Below are 12585 nucleotides of genomic sequence, written 5' to 3' on the forward strand. Positions count from 1 at the left end.
GTGGTATCAATACAAATAAGGAATGTGATTTAATCTGCTTGTGTCCCTTTAATACTAAAGCATGTTGCCCATAGACATCAGGAAGAGATAAGATCCTTTTTTTTTTTTTAATGTGTGTCAGTAGAGCAATTTACTCTTTTTCTCTCATCTGATGTAGTGCATACTTTAATTGTTCAAAGCCATGTGTTACAGCGTTTAACAAGAGGAATTTTCTAACTCTTGCTTTGATTTAACACACAAGGTTAAGAAGCTGAAGAGAGAACTCTCTCAGATGAAGCAAGAGCTGCTGTACAAGGAGCAGGGCTTTGAAACACTGCAACAGTGAGTAAATTAAAATAGTAGAAACTGACTTAATTCAGTCACCTGATTTCTTTTCTTTGGCATGGAATTGAATCTGTTTTATCTGAGAGAATTATTGTGGAGGAAAAAGAGACTCTAATAACTCTGTTGTGGTTAGGAAATGGGAAATCTGTGGAAATGGCAACCCTTTTATGAAAGTGTTAACATAAAAAATTTGTCTCTCCTCTTATTTTTTTTTTATGGGGTAGCTTGTGTTGCCAAGAGGCAGAAAGAAGGGCAGTGGTCAGGGGTCCCAAGAACAAAATTAGCTGCTTTGTGTGTTCAATTTCATTTTTCTTTTTAATTTTTGAAAAGGTATTTAGGTCTTTCTTTCCTCTTTCCCTACCTATGAGCTCAAAAGAAAGAGAAAGGTGCTGTTCTTGGAGGTGTGAATGGTACACAACTCTGCAGGGTTGGAAATTAGTCACAATTTGAGGATTAGACACTGGCTTTTCTTTGTTCCAGTTGCTGGGATGTCTGGTGTCCAAAGGGCTGTTGCTGAACCGGGTGAGCTTTCTGGGTATTTAACCAGTTAGATTACTAGTGACTGAATTTTTTTTTCAGTCTAAGAACTCCCTGCTGCTCCTGCCTTGCAAAATTAGGCCCTAAAATATTAAAAAACTGGAACTGTCACCGTAAAGAACTTGCTGCACAGGAAACCTTGCTAACCAGTGTGTTTTCTTGACTAATGTGAAGAGAAATTTATTAATGCTAGCTGTTTTTTACATTGTGGTATGTACTCATACATTAAGGATGCATTTCCACAAAAAAATGCTGAGCTGTTTGCTCTCAGGACACTAGTTCCAGTAGCAGAGCAATCCTCAGCACATTAGGAAGATTCTGGTTAGGTCTCTATCCTCCTTCATTTTGACTAAAACAGAAATGTAAGATTTGTCTGTTATTTAAATATATAAAGACCAGCAAAGATAGTTGATTGAATTTAACCATGAATCAAATCTCATTGCTAGTAAAATTTAGACGAAGAGAGACATTGATTCTAAAGCTTAAGGTAATAAAAACTCATGCTGCTGTCCCAGGATTAAAGGTTAGCCAATCATGCTGGCTTTATTATATTAATTCAACAATGAAGTATTGTTTTAAAGCAGCTTGCTCACAAGCCATTTTGATAGGAATCCAAAGCATGTTTCAGAAACTGTCAACAGCATTCCACAGAAACACAATGGACATTTGTTTTTAAAATTCAGTCAGCCACTTTCAAACAGTACTAATCCCATTAATTTAAAACAGGATGATGGAATATCTTATATATCAGAGATCCTTCATGTCTATCTTAATTATATACAGAATAAAGCAGTTGCAGTTTGAATGTGGCATGTCATATTACTAGACAGCATGTGGTGTATTACCCAGCCGTTCATTCATGATCCCAATTGTTGGTGTATCCTCTATCCATTTGACCTTAGCAGCCTTGTAAGTTACCAAAAATTGAGAGTTGTCAGACAGTAAGTGCATGCCTATGAAAGAATTTGATGAACTTTCAAGCTGAAATAAATATATCCTTGAATTGGAATGATTGCCAAGATTTCCTTACACAAATGCAGTTTATCTTGTACAAAAACTGGAATGCAGATAAAGGAGAACAGACGTGCTCAAGCTTTACAGACGACTTTAGAACTTTGATATTTTTGTGTCCAAAACTTGAAGAAAATAGAATACAGTTATAGCTGTTTTGTGCAAGTTGCTGCTCTTGCTGGAGATGCTTGTGATCACTTCTGATTTGTTCACTCCTCACCCACAAGGCTGTTAACTTCCAGCAAAGATGATTGTTGATGATAAACAACAGAAAACCATTTGTATTATAAAAGAATGTATTCCCACTAAATGCTTGATTTTTATCAAGAAGGCTGTTGGTTGGGTTTAATTTTTGAAGCACAACTGCAGTCATTTCCATGATACTATAAAATACTCTGTTGAACTAGAGACCAGAGAAATGTGTTTATAATCTGTAGTTCTTAAAAGAAATATGGAAATAGTAAAATAAATCATCATTTTATCTCTAAGTTTAGGGTAGCCTTGTTTTATTATTTTCAGGTTACAGTTTCTAAAATCATTGGTAGTTCAGGAATTTAATGATTGTCCAATCTGTGACATATGGCATTAATTATCCAGAGATTTTCTGAATAAAGAGAGCCTGGTGACTGGCTGAGCAGAACAGCTGTTCCAGACAGTTAATGCCCAGGATTAGGGTGAACTAGAGGGAAGCTGAGACAAGAATGGTGCTGGTTATGTTTCTGCTCAGAAAGGTTGATTAGTACCAAGAAGCCTGCCTGTCTGCCCGTGTCCCAGTGTGGATTTGGGTGGAAAGATACTACTTGAAATAAGTTCTGCTTCTGTAAGGAGCATAAACAGTTATTAGTATGAAAGGTGTACCCAAAAGCTGCTTTATGCTGCAGAGAATGGTGGGAATGGGAATTTTGACAGTATTGTCAGCAATAACTCTGTGCTCCTTGACATTTTTGCCAAGGGTTAAATTGTATTTGAATGGAGATTTCAATGTCATTTTTCCTTTCCATGCCTGTTGAAAGAAATGGTATCTCACCTCCTTCCCTTCTGTTCTCGAAGTCTGCTTCTGCCTGAAGTAGAGCAGCAGAGATATAAGTATGATTTTGTCTTTCTGCTATTAATATTCTCTCTTTCCACAGAATTGACCAAAAAATGTCTGGAGGCCAGAGCGGGTACGAGCTGTGTGAGGCCAAAGCCATCCTGAAGGAACTGAAGTCCATCAGAAAGGCGATCAGTTCAGGCGAGAGAGAAAAACAAGATTTAATGAAGGTATTTTGATTGGTTAATGGAAGTTTTGTGTGGATTTGTTTTAACATGACTCACTTCCCTGATGATAAATAATTAGCATTTTATACTTTAAAGGGATTCTCAAAACCCTTTGAGCCAAACTAGTATTAAGATTAATTTTCAGATGCAGAAACTGAAGCCTGTGACATTCCTAATTGAAAAAGCTGCTCTGTGTCAGAAAATATAGATTTTTTTTTTTTTTGGAACTGGTACAATGCATATGTTACCTCTAAAGTACAATTTAGAATATTAAGTAGACAAAATTGATATATTCTGAGATGCCTGACCATTTTGCAAATCAATGAGAGTTTTTCTAATCCAAATTGTCCTATTTCCATTTTTGAAAGCAGATTTCCTTTTTTTTTTCCCCCAGCAAAATTCATAATTGGTTGACAAATTAAAAATCACAAAATCCCCAAACAGACACCCAAATGAGTAGCTTTTACATTTTCACAGGCATTGGTTACCCTTAGTGTCACCTACCTACCAATGGCTTGATTAAAAGGATGGGTTGCTTAATATAAAATAAACCCATAATTTTTATCGTGGAGTCTTTTATGTAAATATCTTTTGGAGATAAACTAGTATAAATATGGTAAATTGCAAAGGACCTTTAACTTTTTAACATCCTTCTCTAATTCCTGGACAGAGTCTTGCAAAGCTGAGGGAAAAATTCAATGTTGACCAAACCTCTGAAACATCTGAACCAGATTTGAGTTCCAGCTCTGTAAACTCCCAGCTGTGTTTGCCTAGACAAACTCTGGATACAGGGTCTCAGACTGACATTTCTGGTGAGGTGAGCTTTTTTCCATTTTGTCCAGTGTAAAGAGAAATTGAAGAAGAATGCTGCTGTTTATGGAATTGGAATCAAATGGCAGATCACCATTGCAGATGGTATATATATGCATACTTATTTCACAGAATTACTTAGAATAATTTACACTAGAATTACTTTTCTGACTTTTTTTGCCCTTGAATTTTAAATCAAGATTCAGATGAACTTTATATATTTGTCATGAAGCATTTATGACAATCTGATTTAGTCAAATGGCTCCAGTACAGTGAAGATCAGGAGAAGTGGATAAGTGGATAGTATTTTTTTTAATCGGTCTGTAGAATATGTTTCACCTTACCGACCTAATTAGATATGAAGATTAATTTTTTTTTTTTAATTTTCAGAAAAAAGATCTCAGAATTTAAATGAGCAATTTCATTTCACATAGCTGAAAAACTGTTTGTGGAACTACTTGTTCAATGATTTAGTAAAACCTTGTTTCACTGATGTTATATTTTACATACATAGAAAGCTGTTTTATTTTGATATCTTCTTTGAAGTTCTACAAGCTAAGTTTGTAAGAAAAAGTGTGCAAGGTTCTCCAGACAAACAGCTTATCTATGTTTTGTAATAAATTTTTTAAAGTCTACTTTGAAATGCACTGACATAGTTCTAAATTCTGCCTTCAACAGAATTCATAGTAGGAGATCAGAATTTTCAGTGCAGTCGCTGCAAGAATTTTTTGAAAATGCTGTGGCTTTACTGTGATGGCGTATTGGCAATTAGTAGTACAGTAGCTAAAAATGTATGAAGTGACTCGGAAGAAAACTACTCTTTTGTTCAGCTGAGTAGGTCTTAAAAGCAAGTGTGAGCCTGGCTGCAGGGGCAGGGAGTACTTTTATTTTTCTTTAAGTTGTAATTTCTCCAACCTCTGTCTAGGTTTCTGTCTCGTTTAAAAGCTTTGCACAGTAACGACACTATATTTTATTTCTTTGCCTTTTTTTCCCCTCAACAGATTGGAGCAAGAAATAGATCGAATTTAGCAGAGAAGGTCAGGCTCAGTCTGCAGTACGAAGAGGCCAAGCGAAGGTGAGGGGTCGGTGGGAGCGCGGGTGGGGCGTTGCCGGTGCCCGCAGGGCTGGAGAGCCATCGGTGCCCGCAGAGCTCCCGGTGCTCGCGGGGCTGGAGAACCGCTGGTGCCCGAGGAGCTCCCGGTGCCCGCGGGGCTGGAGAACCGCTGGTGCCCGAGGAGCTCCCGGTGCCCGCGGGGCTGGGGAGCCGCCGGTGCCCGCGGAGCTCCCGGTGCCCGCGGGGCTGGAGAACCGCTGGTGCCCGAGGAGTTCCCGGTGCCCGCGGAGCTGGAGAGCCGCCGTTCCCGCAGAGCTCCCGGTGCCCGCGGCTCCAAGGCCGGGCTCGCAGCGACATCCAGCGGGCGGCAGCGCTGCGCGCCCTTCCGGGGCTGCTCCTAGCGCTGAGCTGGATGTGTTGTGAAACAAAATTAAAACACTGACAAATTACCGGCAGTCCCAGGATTCAGGGAATAGAGTGAGCTGGCTTTCTGAGGAAAACATTCACCAGGTTATTTATGTCTATTGCATCCTTCTTCGGGATTTTAATTTCACTTTACTATACCACTGAAGACTTGTCAGTTTTAGAATTGCTTCAGACTTGCAGTGCAGATTTAGTAGGCTTAATTATTTCCTTTTTCCCTTGGGACTTTAGATAATTTAAAATCTTGTTATCACTATAGGTTAGCTTTTTTTTTCATTAGTTTAATGTGAGGAGAAAAGAAGTCAGGACCTGCTCTGCTGATGAATGTGGAATGCCTTTCAAATAAAGTTCTGTGGTGCTTGCCCATGAAAGTGGTGCCATCTTGATGAATTGCCACAGCCCTGAAAAATGTGGGCACAAGAGAGCAGAACATTCAGGTTTGAATGGCATCTTCTGGTGCACCAGAAGTGCTGCATAATGCTGGGCCAAGTACTATTGGGATAGTACTCTTGTGTGGTATTATTTTCTAATACTTATTGGCAAATTACGTGTCAGCTATTCAGAAGCCTTATTGTTTTTGTTATGCAGGTTCTTTGTCATTTAAGGGAAATAGAAATCTAAGCACTATTCCACACCCAAAGTTTTAGGTTTTTTTTTTTTTTACTGTGAAGAACTAAACAAGGCAACCACAACAACACAAACAAAAACAAAAACACCAAACAAAAAATCCGAAGAAAAACAAACAAACAAACAAAAAAAAAAAAAACAACAAAAAAAAAGGCTTTTTTCCCCAAATGAAAACTGTGCCTAGAATGCCATTTAATCTGAGATTTAAATATTATTTCAGTTGGAAAACTGTGACATGATCATTTGAAAAACTACAAAAATAAATTTGCATCTTAGAAGTACCAAGTAATGTCTTAGTTGGTTTTAGGTTTTAAAGGCAGGAGTGTACATGACTGGGTTTTTTGCCTAGTTTCAAATGTTTACTTCCTTCTACAGAGTAGTAGCTGCCATCCTTACCAGTAACAACAGTAATCCTTATATGCTCATCATGGATCATAAAACCTCATTGTATAATTAATGCATTCATCAAAGAACACCAAAGTTATTGTGTTTGTTCAATACTGAACATGTATGATTTCAGCTCAGAATCATCACATACATAATGTTAATTGTCAGTGGTCACTTAGATGCAGGTAGGTGGCATTGTTTCTTAGGCATAATTGATCCAAAACCTGATCACCTTCTGTTTTGGCTATATGTCTTGATACCAAGTAGCCCCAGCACTGCATTTTATCTTTCTTTTGTAGTAACAAAAAACTTCCTTGAAGTAAGTCAGTTTGCCATTTCTATCTTGGCATGGGGGAAAAAGAGAAAACAGGAGAAACTGTACAGTGCTCAGAGTATGGAGTACTGCAGCACAGAATCTTTATTTCTCACCAATTATTTAGCCAAGAACATGGGTCAAAATTTCAATATAGGTAACTTGGAATAATGAAGATACATACCAGTTTGCAAATGAAGTTCAGTACCTAGTTATACCCATCCCCCAAGTATTGTGGCCACTGTAGCCATCATGTAATTTACTAAGTGTTGACCATCTTCTCTGAAATACTAATGGGCAAATTCTCAATTATTTTGTGGTAAAATAGCAAAGATGAAGCGAGGACCTTGTAAGTGAATATCTCTACTTGAAAATTACCAGATAATTTTGTACATTGCTTAGCCAGCAGAATGTCTTGAAGAGGCAGAGTGTTCATAACAATACTGAATTCAGTTGCAATTGTTATTCAAAAGGATCTGATACAGCAAGCTGACAATCCTATCCTGATGTGATGACGATCTGGCTAATATTCCTTTTTGGCCTGTTGTGGCATCCCACCCTTAAGGGGAAAGGAGCACCCAAGATTCATAGATGCCTGTGGTCAAAAAGGAATGACAAAAGTCAAAGAGTCAACAAAAACTTACATACTCGTATTAGTAAATTATACACACAGCATGGAAATGGGATGTCAGTCCCAATTATATAGTCCCAAGTATAAACAAGTGTGGTGGATTTTGAGTAGGGGGTAGGACAAAATTGGAAAGTGAGAGAAAAGAAGAGAACAAGGAAACAAACAAACATCAGCAGTCCTGGCTCCAGCATGGATCCATCTGATCCTGGGCACTTGTGTGGGTACCTGTTTATAGAAAAGCTTTCCTTGCCCTGGAGTTACATTTCTCACTTTCTATGCAAATTAGCTATCATGAGCAGTCTATTCTTCCAGACCTTTCTGGAAATGAGTTGAGGGTTTCAGGATCTTTGGTGGTTTTGATCCCCCTCATACTGCAATGGGAACAGCAGTTGCACAAACTCACACTGTTGAGTTCATCTCTTTTCTCTTTAGGTACCTGCTGTTGTACTGCCTTTTTATTTAATTGCATAGAAGAGCAATGCTTTTGTCTTAAGATTTGCTGAAGTGAGCACCTTGCTGTGGTGCACATTCTTTCACCATGGCCATGTCTGTTTCTGAGGAGCTGTCAGCCTCCCACAGTGCAGGAGAAATCCATCATACTCATGAATGAGTAAAGCATGGTGCCACTGCTATGTTACCAGACAGATTGCTCTCAATAAAGCTTTTAATAACATTATGACTTCTACTTGAACTGGAATAGGAGCAAATAATTTTTAATGCCATATGCATATTGCTGCAGCCTCGATAAGTGGCCTGATTCTCTGGCATAGTCTGTGTTCTTGTGAAACAAAACTAAAAGCAGGGCCTTGAGTATAAAATGTTATTATATCCTGATATGTTTCAAAATATTGTATCACTTCTCTCTTTCCTGGGCACTGTATGCTGTGCTGTACTCAGGTAAATCTGCTTTGTTTTATTTTAGCATGGCTAATTTGAAGATTGAACTCTCTAAGCTAGACAGTGAAGCCTGGCCTGGAGCACTGGATGTGGAAAAGGAAAAACTGATGTTAATCAATGAAAAAGAAGAGCTTTTAAAGGAGCTTCAGTTTATTACACCACGCAAACGTACTCAAGATGAGCTAGAGCAGCTAGAAGCAGAAAGGAAGAGGCTTGAGGAAGAGCTGGTGTCTGTGAAAAGCACACCCAGTCAAGCACTTGCTGAAAGGTAAGGGGTTGCCTTTTGCTAATATAAATGCTGCAATCTAACCTTTGTACTCATTGCAGACACTGAACTATGCTGTGATGGGCTGTTTTCCTTCAGTGACTGTTCTATGTAGATCTTAATTAAATTTGTTATTAGCCCAATGGGCAGAAAAACAAAGAAGTCTTCAGTACTGAGAGAGAATGTGAACACCCTGTATCTGCTCTGCAGTATCAGTTGCTCTGCATTTGTTACCAGCATGAAAATGCCTGTGACAGATGTTAAATAACTGAGGAATGTCAACACACCAGCGGGAAGGCAATACATCATTCACTCGTTTCTGATAGTAACTGTAAACTGTTTGAACTCAGGTTACAAAGATTATCTTGATTTTTGCAACATCTGAAGCCTTTCATTGTGAGTTTTATTACACACAAAAATGCAACCAAAAGGGAGGAAATCCCAAAAAGTTCAGATGAGAAGAATAATTGCTGCAAAACTTGCCTACCTTGCTGCTATCTAACTAGTAAGTGAAGCTACTCTCACAATAAATTGTTTTAAGCCATATTCAGAGTTTGAGAAAATCAAAGCTGACTGTCACAGATGGACTTTTCATCAGCTCTAAGTGTAAATAAATTTAAGGCACCTCTAGCCCCCATAAAATGCAATAAACACAAAATATCATTGTGTGTATCAGTGTAGTATGCCTTACAGAAGTAATACAATCAGCACTGTGTGGCTTTCTTACTTCCCTCTACTAGGAAACACCTGCTGTTGGTCCAGTGTGCTGTATGGCCAAATTCCTGTTAGAGGATTAGAAGCTGAGTCCTAAATTGTAGCTGAGTAAAAAGGAAGTTTTTTTGTTTACAAAGGGCAAATGTGTGTATTACACAAGATTTTTTTTAATACTTGTACACTTTATAATCATTTAAACTGCATTATATTAATAATCCAAATATGTTTTAGAAGAAGGGAACTATACTTTTTCAGGAGATGCTACCTGTCTGTGCTAGTAGTACCTGAAGTACCATGAATCTGTTGCTCTTTGACTGCCATTAATAAATGAAGAAAAAGGGATCAATAATAAAATCACATTCACAAATAAGTAACTTGAATCTAAGATTTTGATAATATGCTGTTGTATAGCTAAATCTTGGCTCAAGCTACAAATAGGTAGCTGGTGTCTGAATCTTGTGGTTTGGATTTGCTTTAGTGCCAGAGTAAGTTCTGCACCTGACTGTTTTCCCATACATGTCAGATGCCAAACTTGAAATACTACGGGTAAGTAAAATCGTTCCCCATTGTCATTAATAAACGAATTTTCCATGTGAAGTGACAGAATGAGTTGTTAGAGCTTCCTTCCCCCCCCCCTCTCTTATCCTCAGACTTTTTTCCTTCGATTTTTATTCCTGAAAATATGGAGTGTTTGGGCTTTTTTTCCTGAGGTTGATGTGAGGTATGTTGTGCACTGCTGGTTGAGGTAGCACTAACAGTGGCTTCTGGGTTGCTTTTTTGTTATTCCAGTGAATCTCCAGTGTATTTCTAGCTTCAACTAGTTTATATTAAAGCTGTCTCCTTTGGTGACTTCAGAGTACATAAATACTTTGACACAAGGCTATTTTAAAGACTGTTTCTGATTACTATAAGCATAAAGTAAATCTTCTTTTTCAGAATGATTCAGATGATGAAACTTTTTCTGAAATGTCAATTTTAAAAATACATTTAATTGTATCAGATAAATCAGCAGGATTTTGTTTCTTGGAGATCAGGGAGATTCTCCTTTCCATTATCAGTGGACGAGCCATGCCATCTTCAAAATATTGTACTATTGTTGCATTACCATTTTCTTCTATAAGGTTTCATGAATGCATTCAGTTTACAAGGTTTTCACAGATACTGATAATGAAGTAGCAGCATAAGACGCTGGATTGTGCCAGAGCTTAATGCAATGAGGGTTCTTTCATTTGGTTTAGTGGTTTGGGTTTTTTTATTTCTAAAGGGAAAAGAAATAGGAGACATGCTCTGACTTAAAACAAAAACATTATAGCATAGCCCTGGGTTATTTTGGAGCAGGATGCTGAAATTGCCACTAGTAGATGTATGTGGATTCAATTTACAGAAGGAGGGTATAGATCATAACATATCAACTTCAAAAAGGCAGAGACAGGGCATACTCTGACTGCTTTAAGAAGCCTTAAAGCAACTGTGTAAAAATAACTGGATTGTGGAACTGTTGAGAACTACTTGCTACTTTCTTGCCTCTGAGTTCCATTATTGTTTTAATCCTTGGCAGTATCTCCCAAGTAAACACATCCATTTGAAGGTCCATGATTTAAAGTACTTGATTGTGCTGTTGCCAGCAAAACTGGCACCTGCTCTTGTGCCTGTCACAAACATGTCCACCTAAGTTTGCATTGAAAGGTTAGTATGTGCACTTCAAGTTTTTAATGTATTTTTTAAAAAAATTTAAGACCAAAATAGAAAGATGACTCACTAAAACTGAAGTCCCTCCTGCAAGGAGTAATAGGTTAATTTAAATAGAAGTGGTGCAAACAGGAGAGACCAAGAGAGGCCTGTGTCAGAATAGATAGCACAATGGTTGTTCAGGTGCTAACAGGGAGTTTTTTGGATATTATAGTTCCTGCTTGTGCTATAGAGGGAAGGTTCATTGCCTGAAAGTTTTGGAGGTGGGGTTGTCAGGTTTTTTTCCCATTTGGCCTGATGTAGAATGAAAAAAATTTCCCTGAATCTCAATTTGTTGTGAGATAATAAAACCATTTCCTGCATTTCCTCAAACTTCCACAAGTGATTCATCACTCAGCTTGTGTTTGTGATTTGTGACTAGCATTTTTCTGACATTAGCCTGTAGGTATTAACAATTGTATTTAATTACTAGTAGATCAAATTACTTCCAGGAAAGAATTTTTTTTTCAGGTGCTAAATTATAAGGGATAAATTGCGTTTATCAACGTCCTTAAGACAGTAAAAGAAAACAAACTGTTAATTGCACTTTTGAGACAAAAAACAATGAAACCTTTTAGTTCAGTAGTACAAATTCAGTTGCTATAGTGTTTCTCTCGAGGTGGCTGTAGGTATGTCTTTTGAGGACTTCAGTCAGAGAAATTCCTAAGCTTTTATTTTCTTTCTTGCCTTCTACCATTAGTAGTTGAACACAGAGCAGTTTCTATGCCTCTTGCTTGAGAAAAAATATCATAGTTCACTACTGAAAAGCCACAAAAAGCTAGTTGAAGGGCACTCTTGCTTGGGAAAAGCAGGATAGATTAAGCTTTAAAATAAGACAGAAGGCATTGATAAATAGCAAAATGATAACAAAGAGTGTCTGATACTATAGATGCACATAATTCTTGGTGTGGAAACCTGTGTGTGTCTTCCTGAGTGAATAATGAAATACTGCATATGCTTTTAACAGCCTTAGCAGGTACTGGCAGATGAACACATCACTGCAGTGTGAGAGCACATGTGGTGTGGGCAGTGGAGTGGAAGTCACACCCTGCCTCACCTCGGGGTAACTCATTCACCTTTGCTTAACCCAGATTTGCTTGCTGAATAAGCATGGGTGTAAGCAAGTGCTTTTCATGCTTTGCTGAATCAAGGACTTAATGTCTTTTTGCTGGTATCTGACATTCAAAGGGAGTGAATTCTGGGCACTCCTGAGTATCTAATTCAGTTCATTCACTTTGTGTAAGAAAGCAATGGTTGATGTTTCTTGTTTCTCAGATTAGTTGCTTGAGAACTTGTGACATGTATCAGTTGACTGAGCAAGGCCTAGAGAAGAATATAGTAATCCACAACTACAGGAGGATTTTAGCTGAATCCACTGAGAGAGAGCAATTTATTTAGTGTAAATGGAGTGATAAAAGGGAATTAAAAGAGGGAAAAAAAGTCACTCTAAAGGTTAGTGAATAATTTCTCCTAGCCAAGTGGAATCAGAGAGTTCCCCATGTTGTAGCTTTAGAGGTGTTCTAGATAACAAAGCAGGAGGCAATAAATCCTACTTTCTCATAAAGGTGAACTTGATGATGAGCATTACAATGCTGTGTGGCTCTGAG

At 38.0% G+C, this 12585-nt stretch overlaps 1 protein-coding gene across 4 annotated transcripts in view; it reads left to right on the forward strand.

Moving 5' to 3' along the window:
• Positions 1-12585, forward strand: part of WWC2 (WW and C2 domain containing 2) — a 93339-nt gene that overhangs the window by 51176 nt on the left and 29578 nt on the right. For all 4 annotated transcript variants that reach the window (XM_056490972.1, XM_056490973.1, XM_056490974.1 and 1 more), the window contains 5 exons: positions 242-321; positions 3003-3132; positions 3800-3946; positions 4941-5014; positions 8297-8539. In XM_056490972.1, the coding sequence (XP_056346947.1) occupies positions 242-321; positions 3003-3132; positions 3800-3946; positions 4941-5014; positions 8297-8539 (674 nt within the window). The remainder of the gene's footprint in view (positions 1-241; positions 322-3002; positions 3133-3799; positions 3947-4940; positions 5015-8296; positions 8540-12585) is intronic.

This window comes from Oenanthe melanoleuca, chromosome 4 (assembly GCF_029582105.1).
Source record: "Oenanthe melanoleuca isolate GR-GAL-2019-014 chromosome 4, OMel1.0, whole genome shotgun sequence".
In the NCBI taxonomy this organism is placed as follows: Eukaryota; Metazoa; Chordata; class Aves; order Passeriformes; family Muscicapidae; genus Oenanthe; species Oenanthe melanoleuca.